We start from the raw sequence: 19012 nt of genomic DNA, 5'->3' as shown, positions 1-19012 counted from the left end.
TGTTTCCTATCCACGGCAGCAACAATTCAGAATTTGTCTAGCATGCATTTGACGCATGTCATGTATTACTGTTATTCGTTTCGAAGAAAATCGTAAAAATCATTCACTTGTTAAACCGACTAGTGTTTTCTTTTTGCATGCTGCATACTAAAAGTATAAATAAAAGTATTACAGTGTTCATAGTTTACAAATCTTGTAGTTTGATTATACGTTGCAGATAAGCTTGCTAAATCAGATTTCCCACATTTAATCTTTTTAAATATTCTAAATGTATGATAACTTGTGCAAAAAAAAAAAAAAAAGAAAAGAAAAAAAAGGCATCTATTTAGAATTTCAAATAAGAAATGCGATGGATATTTTTAGCTCTAAATATGATGTTAATAGTTTTTCTAAAGATTCAATAGTTACCTCACAAATGTTAATAAGCTTTTACTTTCATATTGGGTTTATTAATTTAACTTTGTAGTCTTAAGTTAATAAAGTATGGTTGGTTGGTTTTTGATCTGTCTTCTTTTATTTAGGTAGTAAGTAATCATTAGGAACTCATAGAAAATAATGAAAATTGTTTCAATTAAAAATATAAAAAAGTAATAAAGTTAGTGTAGTTTTACTTTTACTGTGTCATGATGATCTGTGTCTAGATCAGTTAAAATATAATTTTAGTTACAATACAAATCAAGATAATTACAAAAAAAAGAAAACAACAACACATTTATGTATAATGACAGAAAAAGTTGAACACAAAGGAAGAGGAAGAATTTTAAATAAAAACTCACTTGGAGTTTTTAAGCCAAAAGAATGCTTAATTTCAGCTGAAGATATAAGTAAGTTAAGCCAATTTTTTAAGGCTTTCTAATTTTTTCTTGTAAAATTTGTTAAATAGTAAATATTGAGGTTCATCTCTATCATTTTAGTATCTCGCAAAAACTTCAGTGATGATGTTGATAAAGGAATTGACAATATAGTTATTGAAGCGAAAGTTGCTTCTAACAACATTCAAAAGATATCTGAAGAAATAGCTGCTAATTATTTAGCTGGAGAAACATTCAGTGAAGTAAATTCCACTGACTCTAATAAGTTATTTTCTCAGGAATGTACAAGTAAAGTTCAGGGTCAGCCATTAGTTTCAGAAAATACATTGCTAGAAAATAATGAAAATAGTGTAATAGGTTCAGATGATTACATAAGTGTAGCTTTAATAAAAGCTGTTTCTGCTCCAGAATTCATACCTAAATTTCTCTACTCATCCACATCAACCAATTTTGTACAAAACTCTGAAACATTAAATGAGCAATCAACTATTGTGAATAATGGTTTTACAAATCCTAATATATTTACTGAAGATGATGATCAAGAAACACTTAATGTATTTAAAAGCATTATTACTGATTTAACTCATAATCCATTTTCTTTTGAGGAAGCATTTGAAAATTTAACAGATTATCTAATTCATTTCTGCACAACAGAAAAAACATTGAATCAAGTTGTCAATATGATTGCAGACCAGGTTTGTTAACATTTTCTTTATACTATTACATATAGTTTTAATAAATTCTTTAATGTTTTAATTTGAGTTTTTCTCTAACTTAATTGCTTCGGTGAAATTTTCTTCCATGTATATTTTTGTTTTCTTTTAACATAAAATCTTTTAATAACTTCAAACATCCCCTACACAAGTATACATACTGTTTCATTTATATATTGGTATTTCTCAGTATTTAGAAAACCATTGCATTTTTTATTATGTGTTGTTATTTATTTTTTTTAATGGCTGTTTAGAAGGTTTCTTAATTGAAATTGCTGAGAAAGCAATAGTTCTGAGAAATATTGACAGTTCTGAGAAAAATACTGTAACATGAATTTGTTTGCTAGTGAATTAGTCATCTGAATTTAATTGTTACTTGTTCATATGAACAAAGTCTTATAATGGTATTTTTAAGTTTTTATAAGTCACATTAAGTAATTTTTTTGGATAATAATTTTCTGGTATAAGTACTGGATATGTAGAATTTGACCTGTAAAATTAACATGTGAAGGATTAAATTGTGTTAATACTTCATATGTTGTTTTGTTGCTGAGAAATATAGAACAGAAAGTAGTAAGAATAATTCTTTTTTCTCTTTAAACAACAAAACAATCCATCTGCATAAATAAGGTCTGTTTTTAGAAAGAGAAGTACCCCTTAAATTGTAGATAATAGTAATTGCATTTCTCTCTGATAACTAGTAAATGACATAACTTTAGATCAAATAGTAAAATGAAACTAATAGTGAAGTATTAATAGATCTGCGAAGAAGTCCAGCAAAAAACAAGAGCATACAGTTATCATAAATAGTTTAAAAAAAATGCTGCAAATGAAGCTAATTAACAAATCTATAGGCAGTGAACCAATATCAATTTGATGCAATTCCAGCACAAATCTCACTTATTGTGGTTAAGGTTAACTCATTGTCATTGTCACTAACAATGATGCTATTAGACCAACTAAATTAGAAGAATTGTTTTTTAGTATATAAATACCTCATAGTGCTGTAATAATAGACAAAATTTGTTAATGTAGGATTTCATTGACCACCAAGAAATGTTAAAGTTTGTTAATATATGATGTCATTGACTACCAAGAAATGTTAATCTGTATAAGCTTAAATATTCAGTAAGTGTCAGTTGGTTAAATTGTTAATGACACAATTTTTTAATTTATCTAAAATGTTGAATTGTTTGACATAAAAACTGAATTCACCATTTAGGAAAGCCAAAAAAAGCTAGAGGATGAAGAATTGAAATTAAGGCTGAATGTAAACCAAACACTATACTTATTGGAAAAGTTATTAGATTACCCCAGTACTCATAACCTCTTGTTTAAATACAATTGAAATGATTTTAAATCAAGGAAATTTCTTACCTCATCAACTGTGTTCAAAAGATGAAAAATACATCTTTTAATATGCAAATTATTGTTCTAAAAGCAGCAAAGGATGAATTTTGCAAAGATTTATAGCTGGTGGTAGATACACTTCAATAATCGTAGGCATAAAGTAAGCAAAACATTTGATTTCTTGACACTACTTTAATACCTGGATATCCATGGTATCAATGTGGTACTGCACATTTGGTAGGATTTAAATGATCTAGAGAACACCATCAAGTATCAAAAAGTGCTACAAGATCACCTATCACCATTGAAATGTATGTCAGATATTTTTATGAAACATGGTCAAAATATCAGATTGCTAAACTTTCAATTAGCATTGCTACAAGAAAAAAACTTTTGTTTGTTTGGTTTACTAATTCATAGTTTGTTGGATTTTTGTCAAATCTCAAGTTGCTGAATTGCGGAGTTGTTGAGTTGACTAAATGTTGAGCTAAAATAATTGATGTGCTTTTAAGCACATCAATTATTTTGATGTTCTTAAAAGCACATTGTTAAACCTAATTGGTTTTCTGAAAGCATATGCTCTGCTAATAATTCAGTATCATAAAGTGATTCAGCACAACCAATTTGTGTACAAAACTTAAGAGTGTTAACAGTTCTATCAACACGTTTTTTTTTGGAAACTGATGGCGCAGTATAACTTTTGGAAGTTGAACTATAGGGCTTAACAATTTGAACTGAAGAATGGAATGTCACATTAGTATAGTTCCATTTTTTATCTTTTCCAATTCGGAATTATCTCCACATTATCATGTGATCAGAGAAAAACTGAAAAGAAAGATAACTGTTAATGTTGGGAATCATTTTTGTTCCTGATAAAGTAGAAGCTTTGGAGTCTATTGTAATTACAGCAACATCAGCATTTTGAATTCCATTGCCATAATGAAGAGCCTCATAAATATCTTCTGCAGTCAACAAATTGTTTTCAGGATCAATAAAACTCCTTATGACACATTTCGCTCCTGCTGACTCTCTGTCACATTGATCTTTTCCGTGTGACCGCTCATTGTAATCATACCTTTTAAGAAAGAATTGTTTTGCTTTGCAAACTTTGTAAAGAGCTTCTAAGTAGAAGTTGCCATGATAAAATGATGCATTATCTGACTTAGCATAAAGGTTTTTTAAACAAAGAAAATCATTTCTAACATTGGCCAAAACAACATCAGCTAAACAGAGTACATTAACAAGGCTTTGTTGACATCTATAGACAACAGTGAATTAGACTTTTTTTTTCATTTGACCATTTTCATGGAAGAAGAAGACATCAACATTTAGAGTCATTCCTTTCTTTCCAAAATAATCCTTTTGGCTTTCATGGAATTTAGCTGGCAAAATTTTCTGACAAAAATCTTTCAGCCAAAAACCAGTTTCCTCATCCTGATATATCATATTAGACAGAGCATTGTATTTATTTATATATAATTTTTATTTGTTTTTATTTTAAGTGCTATATGTATTTTTTTCAAGTTCTCTTGTACAGTTCCTTTATAAAAAAGTATTATATTAAAATTTTTAATAGCAGTACTAATTAATAAGGCTGTAAAGTAGCTGTTGCTAAGTATACCTATACCATTGCTAGGGTATTTTTTTAGTTAAAAAATTGGCAAAATAAAGCTACTTCTAGGACTTCTGTAGGCTTTTTATCACCTAAGCACATGGATTTTTTTTCAGATATTGCAAGATGCATATTTAAGGAAAATAAATGACTTATACTGTTCATGGTGGACCTAAGGCCACGGTTGTTATGGGTAATCTATCAAAGCGCGTTGAATGCAAAAAGTGATTTTTGGCAGGTTACTCTTTCCCAGGTCCTTGCATGCACATGGTTTTTGTTCTAAAAAATTAATGCATGTCTTAGTGTCTTTCAAAAACACCTAAAAAAACTACGTGCAAGTATTGGCCTTAAGAGATATTAGAGCTCAAATTTAGGGTAAAATTTCAAATGCTGTGGTTTTGGACCAGGACTTCTAGACAACTGAAAATGTAATCATGTTGAATTTTTACTTTTACTGTAGAAATCTACCCAGATAAGTAAAAAATTAAAAAGAAATGTTTCTGTCATATTCATGTTGCTAAAACTACTCCTCAAAGTAGCAATTGCACTCCATGCGCAAAATTTTCTCAAAACGGGTCAAATTTTGGGACCCAATATCTCTGAAATTAATAAAAATTTTAGAAAGAAAAATTACCAGTGGCCTACTTTCATTGTCTTTTACAAAATATCTAAAACTGAGTACAATTTAAAGACATCACTTCCAGACTTTGCCTAGATTTCTCAGACAATAGCTCTTAAGTGAACACATCAATTGTTTAACTCTGATAACTCAGGAAGTCTAAAGTTGTTCTCTGCAATAAGAAATATTGTTGCTACTGCTGCAGGAGACTGCATTTAAGAAACCTATTGAGTTGTAGTTCAATAAATGAAGATGATAAATAATAAAGTAGTGACTTAAATAATTTTTACAAAATCCACATGATGCTCTAAGTGAAGACACATTATGATGTCTTTTTTTCATTGTAATAGCTTTATTGTAGTTGAAAATAACATTCCAATCTAAACAAATTTGAAATGATGTTTCCTGTTGTTTTACTAAGCTATGGTTATTAGGTAATAGTTGTATTATTAGTATCAATTGCATTAATTGATGTACTTGTTGTGTGACCATGCTTGTTCACAAAACATGTATCAATTTATGATACACATATTTTGACATTGTCAAATCTCCCCACCATTTGAAAGTAGTGTTGAAAAAAATTTGAACTTTTGGTTTAAGCCATCTTAAGAAAACCAATACTCCTAACAAATTTTAGTCAGGCATACACTTTCTTTATTTTACTTTTTTTTCTTTTTTTTTGTAACAAAATTGACACTGGCTTGTCTTGAGTTTTCCAAAGAATTCCTTCTATAAACTTAAAAATATAAGCACATTTTTTTTCAGTTATCATTGATGTGGATGAATGACAAAATTAAATGCATTTTTATAACATTTTTTCAGGTTTTTTAATGTGCTTTTAAATAAAGTTTTGTAAAAAGATACAACTTTAATGCAACTTCTATGCAATTTTATAAAAATATTTGATTATTGCAATTTAAGATGCACATCTTGAATATATTGCATCATAAAGATATCTTAAATCTATTGTAATCTTAAATGTTTATATAAAGCTTAATGACCTAAGTCACTTAAAAGTGCTGGAGCAAAATAAATGTCTAGTGGTCTGTTATTTCCAGGAGTGCAACCAATTTAGGAAACCTGCCTCAAATTAAAAAAATAGTTCTTCATTGTTTTTTAGGCATTAGATTGCTCAAACTTTCAGTACTTTGCTGCAAAGTTATGTCATCACTTTGATAAGACTAAAGCTATTGACTTAGATAATGGTGTCACTTTTCGAAACATTTTCCTCAGACGGTAAGTTTTAAAAGTTTACTATTACACAAGTTTAGCAATAAATAAAATCAGGACCATCATATTTCTGATGAGATTTTAAATTTCTGTTTTTTCTCAAAATAAATGTAAGAAGATTTTGACTTGTTTTTGTCATTTTTTCATATCATTTGCAGCCATAAATGCAGCACAGAAAAGTATGAAATGTATCTATTATGTTTTACTAATTCTTCAAATTCTTATAACCCTTGCTAAGGTTTACAAACTGTTCTAATGACCCCTGCTAAGGTTTACATATTATTCGTATGATTCTTACTAAAGTTTACAGACTGTTCTAATGACCCTTGCTAAAGTTATTTTAAATAAAAAGTAGTCTTTCTGTTTTTAGATGTCAAGATGACTTTAAAAAAGCTGAAAACTTTTTTAAAGAAACTGATAAAGATCCAGGCCTTGTTGAAAAATTATCAGATTATGCAATATGGTTTGGTGAACTCCTGGTTAATATGAAAGTAAGGAATGCAATTTTTTTGGTTACAGTAAGTTTGATTTTAAAGCAGCTTGACCACATTTAAAACAAGATGATCTACATAAATCTTTAAGTGATGACTGAAAAAAGAAAGTATTTTGTTCTTTGTTTTCTTTTCACCACTTCGCTGTTAGAAACTTGCCTCTCAAACTATATAAAATTTTATACGAAAAGCATTAGTAAGTTAAGATCTGTTATAGGAGCTTCTAACAAAAGCTTAAAAAATTGTTACATTTATGAAGCAATATCTGTTGCTTACAGGAAAAAATTTGCTTCCCAAATTTACATAAACATTTATACAACTAAGGTTAACAAGTTAATATTTTTGTTACAGGGGCTTTAAACAGGAGCTTAAAAAAGTCTTACATTTATGAAGAAATATCTGTTGTTTACAGGCTTTTAAAGAAGAAGAAGAAAAAAAAAATTATCAAGCTTGTGAGGCTTTAACAAATCCAAAACTTATTGTCTTATTCAGTTACACATGTAATTCAGAAGGGTTTTATTAAATAAAATTATTGTGAACTACTTTTATTTGGTTATTTTTTTTATCTGTAAAATATTTTTCATCTAAAGTTTTATTTTTCATTCAATCTTTTTCAGTTAAAAGATAACTTTAATCCAGTCTTTAAGAAAGCTGTGCTTTCATTTGTTGACAAGTTTTTGGAATCAGGAAACGAAAAAATGCTACTGACATTGACTCAACTGTTAAAGGTATTTAAACACAAAAAAATTACTTGATAAAAAAAAAAAAATTTATATAAACATATACGTTACCTCTGGGATTGAAGTCAAAATTTTTGATTTTCTTTTTCCAATAATAAAAGCTTTATGTTGTGATGCATTTATGAGTATCACCTAAGTATATAGAAGTTGACCACACAATCTGAAAAAAAGTGTGGTCAACCTCACCACCAATGGCCACATCTCTTTTTTTCTGTCCAATACTTATCATAATATTAGGTCTGAGAAGTCAACAATGTTTTGTCATTTTTCGGGTTAACCATGATGGCATCAGTGACTGTTCAGCATCTCTTATCCAAAATCTTTTACACTTCTGATTGTCCTATGTGATCAATTTTTCATCACTAGTTATGACACATTACAGAAATGCTTTGATTTGATTGCATTTCAGTAACACATTACAGATGTTAATTTGGCCTATCAGCTTTCTGTAAATTGTTCAAAACAGTTTTGTGATCAATGCCTAGCTTCATACCAATATTGATACAGCTAATATCAGCTACCTTGCTGACCACATTTAAGAACTTTATCAGCTTTTTAACTGACTGAGCAACCAGAGTGTGAGTCATCTTTTACATTAATTCCTGAATGAAAAGTGAGCAAACTATTTTCATGTGGTAGATTTAGATAAAGTAACTTTGCTGTATACAGCACAAGTTTTTTAAAGCCTACGTGGCATTCTTCAATTTTTCATTATGATATTGCAAAATATAGTGCAATTTTCATTTCTTTTCTCCATTTTTAAATGCAGATAACAGCCCACTGCACAACTTTTGATGTTCAGATATGCAAAGTAATGCTTGAACTGTCTTCTTTCCTATGTGCACTTAGTGGTGTTGCTGCAATCTGTATTTCCTGAGTTATTTGCACTTAGTGCAGACAAATAACTTTTACTCATAATGTTATTTTTGATAAATTCTAAACATTTATGCTACAATCATAAAATAGTATAAATTTTTTCTTGTGGTTTTAACATTAAAAAAATTAATATTACTCTTAATATAATTTTGTGTGTTAGTTTATAAATTGAATATGTAAAAAAAGATGGGTTAGCAGAATGCTAGTATATGTTAATGAAATCATGTTTTAACAAATATCAATTTTTAAACAGAAGAACTAAACAAAAAGTTTATCAATAATTTGTTTTTGAATAAATTTTAAAAAAATATAGGAATCAAAAAATTTAATGTAATGAATTATTTTAATTTTGAATCTACATTTTACATTTACCAAGCAAAAACTTAGAAAGTTACTTAATTTTTCAAAATGCTGTTTTAAATAGGGATTTTTTTTTGCAGAAAACTGAATCAGTCACAAATTTTTGCCTAACACCAAACTGTTCAGCTGACAAGCCTTTCGAATCTCCAAATTTATTTGGAGAAACTTGCCATATTAATCAATTTTGATGCTGTAGATAATCTAAAGAGTTGAATTTTAAATAAGTAAAAATGTTTAAAGTAGTAAATAAAGTTTAGAGTTTTTGTTTGAAAAAATGGAAAGAGATTTTAAAAAGACTATTGAAAATAAATTTGTTATAGGAAGAAAAAGTTAGGGTTATAAAAGTTTATTTATAGTTTTCCTTTTAAAACATTTTTTGTTATTAAAAAAGATTTCAATTTTCAATTTCTCAGAAAATAGTAGCCTTTATTTTTTTACTAAATATTTGATAAAAAGTTTATAATTTGAAATATAAAACAAATTCTTTAACTGTTTATAGCATAAAACGTTTTCATAAAACAAATTTGTTACAGGAAGTAAAGAAGTAAAAATGTTATGGAGTTTTCTAAAGTCTCACCTCTAAGATAAAAACACTTGTAATATAACACTTGTGCATAAGTATACTTTACATAAGTATACATTACCACTACAAACACCACTAAAATAAAGTTTACTTTCAATGAAAAAAACCAACTTAAGATAATGCTCAATTGCTGCAGGGATAAAACTTTTACATAAGGCTGGTGCTGAGGCAGCCTAACAAACCTTGGTGCCATGAATTATTTGATTTGACTTAATCTTATGTACTGCAATATACTATGGAGACTGCTTTATTATATCTTTATATTATATTTACATTTTATTACATTAATTTTGTGTGTTATTTTATAAATTAAATATATAAAAGAAAATGGGTGAGCAGAATGCTAGTGTATGTTAATTAAATCATGTTTTAACAAATATCAACTTTTAAACAGAAGAACTAAATAAAAAGTTTGTCAACAATTTGTTTTTGAATAAATTTAAAAAAATATAGCAATCAAAAAATGCCACTAAATTAAAATTTACTTTCAATGAAAAAAACCAACTTAAAATAGTAAATAAGTATACTTTACATAAGTATACATTACCACTACAAATACCACTAAAATAAAATTTACTTTCAATGAAAAAAACCAACTAAAAATTGGCTTAATTGCTTTAGGGTTAAACTTTTTACATAAGGCTGGTGCCAAGGCAGCCCAACAAACCTTGGTGCTATGAATTATTTGATTTGGATTAATCTTACGTACTGTGGTATACTATGGAGACTGCATTCTTGCTTTATTACAGTACTAATGTGTAAAATTATTATTTAAAGATTTTAAAACAAAACTATGGCAGTTTTAAAACTGCAACTTTTAGCTAAACATTTGCAAAAGTTCAGCTGAGCAAAATGTTCTGCAAAATATTCGTTTCATGAAAGTGAGAACATTTTTTTCTGCAAAATGACTGAATTTCCAATGCATCCCTAGTTTTGAGCTCATTAAAAATGTTTAAATTATTTTAAATATTTAAATTGTAATTTGTATATACATATATGTGTAAATTGTAATTTGTGTATACATATATGTGTAGATTGTAATTTGTGTATACATATATGTGTAGATTGTAATTTGTGTATAAATATATGTGTAAATGCATACATGGATTGTTTTGAATTTATACAAAAACCCCAGCCACTATTACAGGTGTAAATTACTATGAACATTAAAATGTAGAAATGATTATGTGTATATATATATAAATATATATATATATATATATATATATATATATATATATATATATATATATATATATATATATATATATATATATATATATATGACTTTTTTGTAGGGCATACTAATGATCTTTTGTGGAGGATACTAATGATCCTTTGAAATTAAGTTATACATTTTTACTTTTAAATTGTATAAGTTAATTTCCATAAGGTTTTTTTTAAAATACCAGTTAAGTAAAATTATATTTTAAATTTAGTTAGTTGGACCTGAGTTAGACAAAGATCGACCAAAAGACATTGAAGCTATGTTTAACAAGTTGAAGGAATTCTATTTAGACGGAAAAAAAGAACATCTAAACAAGTAACTTTCTAAACTTCATTTCCTTTGATTTGTGTTGTTAAATATGTGCTGTTTGTTGTGTGTCTATTGTTTTTTATTGTCTATTTAAAACAAATGCTTGTTTTGAATTTCCTGGATATATGACTTTTATTTGCAGTTACACCTTTCAATTTTATTTGTAATTGTATCTATCATCTTTATTTATAGTTACATCTATTATTTTTATTAAGCATTTTTATTAAACACTAAAAAAATTTGAAAACTTTAAGAAGTCTCAAATTTTGTTTGTTTAAAAATGTTTTTTTTTTTTTTTAACTAAAGAAGATTTTAATGGTATTATTAACTATTTTTCCAATAGAAAGTTTTTTAAAATGTTTATGGGTTTTTAAAGAATTTTTATTATGTAAAATTTAGTTTAGTTTCAGTTGGTTTTTAATGAAAGTTTTGGTTCTGTTTTAATTTTAAAAAAGAAGGGTCATAACAATTTGTTAATGCTACTTCATAAGTACAAAGCCAAATCTGTAGGTATCTAAAGTGATTGGCTTTAAGTAATTGGAAAATCTGTGGAGAAAATGGATCTTAAATTCACTAGAAATTCAGTGGAGAACTTTGAGTCTTGTGGATTTACAAATCACTGTCGCTTTCTCTTTATTTGGGACAGCTATGCTGGTGATTATTATGTGAACCTGGGAAAGATATCTAAAATTCAATCCATTAGTGAATTCTCCTAAAATTTTCTTCCACTTACACCAATCAAACTCAGTTTGATTAAAAAACAAAACTAAAAAGAAAATTTAAAAAAGCAAACATGTTTTTTAAAAAGGTTTTAAAAACACTAGATGTAATTTCAAAGCAAACAAACATGTTTTTTAAAAGGGGTTTAAAAACCCTGGACCAGTTTCAAGAAAACTCTGAAGTCTCTTTAAGAAAGTAGCCTATTATTTGATTATGAAAAACATTGGAAAAATTCTCAATATTAAGTTAGTAAAGCTTGTTTTACAAACAGTCTAATGTTAAATAGAGATGCTAAAAGGAAATGACCTCTGATATCCACAAACTTGCAACCCTTTGTAGAAATACTGAAGTAAAATGACAAGTTTAATACTATAGAAACCACAGCATAGTGTTCAAAACTGAAATGAAAAAGGACATTTCTAATAACTTTTAAATGGAGTAAGATATTTTGACAATTGAGGGCTTGTTCTAAAGTATTTACATAGTTATTATCATTTAAGGGGCCTTAAAATCTACTTTGGGGCTCCTCAAATGATAATAACTATTTAAAAAAGTAAAAATAACTGTAAATTTATTATGTAAAAAAAATTTCATGTTATGAATTTCATATTAATTTGGTTTCTTCTAAGTAGAAAGGAATGTCTACTAGTATAGCATCTTTATCTACAAGTTCATATCTGATCACTAATGATGGTCGTTGAAGAGAAGAAATATATGGATCTAAAGACAAAAGAACCAGATTTAAGAGATCCCTATTTGGATCTTGATAATTTTTAGGTGTGAAACTCTTGATACTGCATCACTTGTTTTGAGCTTCCTGAGCCTTTTCTGATAGTTGTCAGTTAGGAATATTCATATTTGTAACGATTTTTACACCATGAATTAACATTTTATGAACTGATGCAGGTGTATACCAACCATAATCTTCTACTAGCAATTTAGCAGTATCAGTACAATATTCATTAAATTTAGTTGTCTTGATTTGGTATATACTTGAAAAGGCATTCATTGAAATTAGTAGTCTTAATTTGGTATATACTTGAAAGAATAACCCAACACCTTTTAATTAAATTTTTGTTTAGTCCAGTTATATTAGCAGTTCATAGTTTTGGGAAACTCTTCTGGCTGTTTTCCCACCATTGGTAGTTCCTGGACCTCATGGTTGCACCTTGTCTACATGAAGAGATAGTCTTTGAAAAAATTCCTTTTGAACTTTCTTCTTCCTGATGTCAAATTCTGTTTTGTCTTTCCCTTGATTTATTTGCCATTTTTTCAATGTGAGACTATAAAATATGCAAAAATTATTCAAAATGTCTAATCCAAGTTGAAAGTTTAAATACAGGGTTGTCTGTATTAATTGGTCTTTTCTGGCAAGCATCAATATTATTTATTTCAGTTGAATTGGTTTCACAAATGACATATGTTAAAAAAGATGGATCACTGATTGTGATATACAAACTGTTGTGGGATGTAAGTGATGGTTTTTTTTACTCTATATGCTCTATTTTTACTCTATATACTCTATTCGTTTCTTTAAATTTCTGAAATTTCTTTAAAAAACCAGAAACAAATTGGCCAGCAGTATCTAGTTGAAGAAGAACAAAGATTTTTGAGAATATTTACTGCATCATATATAATACAAATCAAGACCATCAAAGTAAAGAAGATGCTGTCCTATTTATTTTTCTGTTTGTCACAGTCATATGCCTGTTTGTATTCACTATTCCCTGTGCTGCCATGAAATCACCATTTGTAATAACTTTTCAAATTTCTCAGATCATCTGCTAAGTTAAGTCCCTGCATTGTGCTTGTAGTTTTCTACAGTCATGCTTTGGTCTAACATTAATACTTATGATTTGTCAGGAGAAAAGGGGTTTGGTACTACAATTTTCATTGTCTGTTTTTAGGCTTTCTTAATTTTTACTGCTCTCAGTGGAGATTTTCAGGTAGCCTATTTAATGATATTCGAAAACATTTATGTTTATGAGTGCATAAGCAAGCTCATCAGTTTCTATTCCACCTGTTGATAAGATTGATCTAAACTGTTTATGTTGCTCAGATAAGACATGGAGTAGCTTCAATTGTTTTTTAGTTTCAGTTTGTCCTTTAGATGTTGAATTTAGTTTGTTGAAAATGTTCATGGAAGATGAGATCTTGTTTCCATAAACTCATGATGGCTACTCATTTAATGATCATATATACAGTGTGGTTCTATCCAGAGCTTCTGTCCACTTAAACTTTATGCATAGCACTGATTCCTTAACTTAATTCCAAACTAATTCCTCAATTTTATCAAAGGTGCTTTTTTTCAAAAACTTCTTTCATTACTTGTTAGGTGCTGTTATCATTAGAAACAGAAGAAAATCACGGTTAAAAAAAAAAAGAAAATGCCACATTAAGAATTCTTAATAAGAATGTGGCATTTTGTTGCTGTGCTTTTTGTGGTTTTCTTTTCTTTTTTTTATTGTGATTTACTTCTGTCCCTAGTTATCATTGCAACTCACAATCCACAACTGCAGCAGATAGTTTTTGTTGATCCCTTCTCCATTTTAGATGCTTAACATTCAATTTTTATTTGTGAATAAGTTAACAAATGTCAACAAAGTGTAAATTTTTGAAATATTAGAAATGTTTGATATTTTTTTGGTGTCTTTCTTCTGCTGCAGAAAGCACATTGAAAGCACCCGTGTGTGCACTAATAATCATTGAACTTAAAGTAGACAACACTTAAAAAAGAAATTTCTAGGGGATCATGGGAATACATTTTTGGTGTGTCACTTTGAATTAATAGTTAAAAAAAAAAAATTGCACTTAAGCAAGCTGTAACTTTACTTCATGATAACAATTTGGGATGATTTAAAATTATATTAAAAGTAGGTAGATATACTTTGAATTTCCCTTATTGGTTTTTAATTGCATGCAAATTTATTTCTTGTATAAAGGTGTATGATTAAGTTTTTTAGTTTTTTCTTAATAATTTTTTTGCTTCCCACAAAGTTTGACATTCACAGCTCAAATTGCATAGTAAATTATCATAAATTATCGTAAAATATCATAAATTATAGTAAATTTCTATCCAACTTTTTACATGTGTGGTTTTAGGTTTTTTTGGGTATCTTATAAGAAAAGCTACATGCAAAACCTTCAATTAAAAATAGTTGCACTTTTGCCATATTTGTGTTTTTTTTTTTTATATGTTGAACAATGTGAACTGCTCCAAATAAGAGAATTCAATTTTTTGTTTGAGAATTCAATTTTTTGTCTGAGAATTCAACTGTTTTGAACATTCAAAAACAACAAAAGAAAGTTTGAGAAAATTTTTGTGTTGAGAAAAATTTTTTAAAAACCAGTTTTATGTTTAAAAGGTGTTGTTTGTCTTTCAAATTTTTTTAAACTAATTTTTTTGACATATTTAAATAAATTTAAAAATGTGAAACTACTTTCAACTAAAATAAAATTAAAATATACTTTCATTATATTATTAATAACATATTGATAATATAATGTAAGTATATTCTCCAACCATAATTATATCTTTCTATCCTCTAATCCATTTTTTCCCATCCTCTTTCTACTCATATATATAAAATAAATATACATATACAAATATATAAATATACATGTATATGCAAAGAGAGAGTTTATACATAAAAATATATAGAGGGAGTATTTTATCAAGAAATGAACATTTAAGCAAGAACTTTCTAAACTTGATTTCCTTCAATTTGTGTTGTTACTTGTGTGTTGCTTGTTGTGTGCTGTTTGTGGTTTGTTGTTATCTTTTTATTGTCTACTTTCAAATGCTTGTTTTGAATTACCTGTATCTATAATTTTTATTTGCGGTTATATCATTTTTCTTTGTAATTATATCTATCATTTTTTACATAAAAGTATGTAAAAAGAAGTTTTTTTTTTTTTTGTTAAGAAATGTAACAGAAAAAATATGGAAGGTGTACAAATTGCATAGTCGTGACTGGGATCGTTCACGATCTTTGCCATCTCCTTCTGTTACTGAAATACAAAAACCAGGATTTTTTCCGAACAATTCTGTGGATTCATCTAGCAGCAAGGAGGTGCTATTTTAAGTTTTACTATAGGAAGTCAACAAATCCCTTGATTTTTTTTTTATACTTTTCGCTTTTTTCTAGGGCTATATTAGTACACCTACCACCCATAATGTTAGTACACCTATCGTAAAATCATCATCTTCAAAGCCAGTTGGTAACTGCTATTAAAACAATAAATGATTTTTTGTTTGTATAGTTTGCACATTCATGTTTTTTTTGTTTTTTTTTTTTGGTTTTGTTATTTTAATTGAGAAATTTTTTTTCTAAGATTGGAATGAATATTATTGTGGTGATGATAATGAACTAAATGATTACTTTGGAGAAAGGTGTTTGTTTGTTTTGAACCTTTTTTTTTTTACATGGCCATAGACCTACATGATGAGAAAATAAAGCAATCTTTTGCTTTGCCTTTACAAAAACCACTCCCAGGATTGAAATACTTTTATTGAAGCAAATTAAATTAAATAAAAATAAAAATAATAATAGCAAATAAAAATTAAATTAGAAATTTTTCAATTTTAATGGTAAGAAAATAAACAAGCAAGAGCTGCAAGTCTCCTTTGTTTTTTCAACTCTTTGTGATGGAAAAGCGTTAATATCAAATGGAAGAAATGAAGTATCAAGCTAATATCAATTATACAAAAAGATTAAAGCTACAATCTGTATACACAAATTTCATATTTCCCTTTATTACCTTTAAAAGTATTACCTAAGATAAATAATGCAAAAGGTAACTTTAGAGAGCTGTATGTTTCTTAACATATGCTACTCTTAAACCAATATGAACTGCCAATGGAAATTTTTAAATTGATTTGTGGAGCTTGACTTGATGTTTGGTCCAGGTACTGTTTTTTTAAAGATGGCACATAATGACAAATTTTAAGAAGTGTAAGAAAATATATATTTAAAAAAACATTGGAAATTCAAACGCAAAGAAGTAAAATTTGTCCCGAACGTTTAAAATTAAGAAATGTAAAAAGTGCTGTTAATAACTTAAAAGTTTATTTTACCAAACAAGTTGTGTAATATCGTATAATACATTATCAATAGATTATGTATTATGCAATATTACATATTACATATGTAGTTATTATGCGATATTACATATTACATATGTAATCACCAAGATTGTTTATAATCATAATTATAATCTTATCCAATTGTTGTGAAATTTTAAAAATAGGTTTTTTTTATTTCCTAAGGGATGTTTTTGAAATAAAATCATATAATGTCTATTTCAGTGTTTTTTTACCAAAACTCATCTTGTAAGACCACGGCCATTTAGATTGTGAAAAAGTTGTAATGCTAACATGAATATATGCATGTATGTATGTATGTATGTATGTATGTATGTATGTATGTATGTATGTATGTATGTATGTATGTATGTATGTATGTATGTATGTATGTATGTATGTATGTATGTATGTATGTATGTATGTATGTATGTATGTATCTATGTATCTATGTATCTATGTATCTATGTATCTATGTATCTATGTATGATATTTTTTCTGATATTTTTGGTTTGTTCATTTTTCAGCTCTTTTGATGACATCGTATTGGGTAATGATGCATTGGATTATGATGCATTTGATTATGAAGCATATGATGAGTATTTGAAACTAACTGGTCAATTATAGTATACTGAAAACCCGTCTCACTAACTAGTTAACATAGTTTCATAAGTCATCTTGTCATGTTTAATGATAGATTCTGCAAGAGATTCAACATGCGAAAGGTGTTAAAAAATTTAATGTGTCACACTCTTGATGCTTGATACGATCGTCTTCAGATTTTTTTAGTGGGCACTTTACGGGACTTTTTTTTGTGTGAATTCTTCAAATGCTTCAAAATATGATTAACTGCTTGATAGTAGTTTTGCATTATTCGTTTTTAATATATATTTTTGTAAAAAGAAAAGTGAAGTAATTCTTTATGATAATGCTATTAGTATTGCTATAATTATAATTGCTATTATTATTATCATTATTGTTGTTGTTGTTGTTGTTGTTATTAATATTTTTATTATTATTTATTATTATTATTTATTATTATTATTATTTATTATTATTATTTATTATTATTATTATTTATTATTATTATTTATTATTATTATTATTATTTTTATTTATTATTATTATTTATTATTATTATTATTATTTATTATTATTATTATTATTTATTATTATTATTATTATTTATTATTATTATTATTATTTATTATTATTATTATTATTATTTATTATTATTATTTATTATTGTTGTATGTTGTATTTATTATTATGTATGTTGTTGTTGTTGTTGTTGTTGTTGTTGTTGTTTTTATCATTATTATTAATATTGTTATTAGATTTACTTTTGTTTTGTTAAATTTATTTATGCGTTGTGAAAAGTTCAACTCGCTTCAAACTTATGGTCGGTTTTAAACTGGAGTTGTACTTTTTCCCACCTCATCTCTATTTTAAAATATCGTTTATTAAATACTTGCTTTTTTAATTTTTGTTTTTTTTTCTTTAAGGTTATTTTAAAAAAATAGTTTTGAGTTTTTTTGGTCCTTCGCACACTTTTAGTTAATTACTAAAAGTTATATATATATATATATAAATTGCATCTTTGATATTATATTTTAAATCGGTAAGATGATTTGAGGAAAGTATGTTTAAACATTCTAAAAAAATTTTTATTTACAGTTGCTTTCTGTTTTGTTTACACGATGTAAAACTGCAGTTACACTGTGTGCTTATCGCCTTGTTAATTTTTTTTTTTTTTTTTTTCTTTCGGTATAACAGTCTCGATGGGTTTTTTTTGGAGGAAATGTCCTTAAAAAATAAATATTAATATTTTAATGTCTCTGAAATATGCGGCAAAAGTCTCCAAAAGATTAAATGATTTCCCTTAGATTTTTGACGGAATATTCGGGTTTTTTTTTGTTTTTTTTTTCCATATATTTAGGAATTCCAATGAATCTCCTTAAACCTGTGGATGTGTATTTTTCAATATCTTAAGGGCAAATTCTTTATAAAAATAACTTTTCACCTGATTGAATCAACAATGCTGATGAACATCTTTAAGCACCGTTCCAGACATGAAAATGTGCTATAAAAGGCAACTACCAATATCTCGTAAAACATCCGCTGAATGTTTGTCAGCAGGAGATAATTTTACTCCATCATTGCAAATCTTTTTTGCAAGAAAATAAAAGTCGAGTTAATGGATGGCTCACCATAAAGTGTTTGTTTGTAATGAGAGCGGTTGGATGAGACTTACATATAACTTATATATTTAATGTCAATAACTTG

General features: G+C 27.2%; 1 protein-coding gene across 1 annotated transcript; it reads left to right on the top strand.

The window, feature by feature from the left end:
* The first annotated feature begins 510 nt into the window (after positions 1 to 510).
* On the top strand, positions 511 to 17633 carry LOC149894847 (uncharacterized). The gene is made up of 10 exons (XM_090085924.1): positions 511 to 824; positions 915 to 1507; positions 6227 to 6342; positions 6707 to 6827; positions 7445 to 7555; positions 10826 to 10929; positions 15569 to 15716; positions 15792 to 15864; positions 15979 to 16036; positions 17254 to 17633. The coding sequence occupies exons 1-10, from the start codon at positions 722 to 724 to the stop codon at positions 17351 to 17353; spliced, it is 1527 nt and encodes a 508-aa protein (XP_089942050.1). The 5' UTR covers positions 511 to 721; the 3' UTR covers positions 17354 to 17633.
* The last annotated feature ends 1379 nt before the right edge of the window (positions 17634 to 19012 follow it).

Source organism: Hydra viridissima, unplaced genomic scaffold, assembly GCF_058129835.1.
Source record: "Hydra viridissima isolate aposymbiotic clone 2 unplaced genomic scaffold, HvirCarnegie_v1 scaffold_1, whole genome shotgun sequence".
Lineage (NCBI taxonomy): Eukaryota > Metazoa > Cnidaria > Hydrozoa > Anthoathecata > Hydridae > Hydra > Hydra viridissima.
The sequence above is the reverse complement of the archived record's forward strand: the minus strand, read 5'-3'. Positions and strand labels throughout refer to the sequence as shown.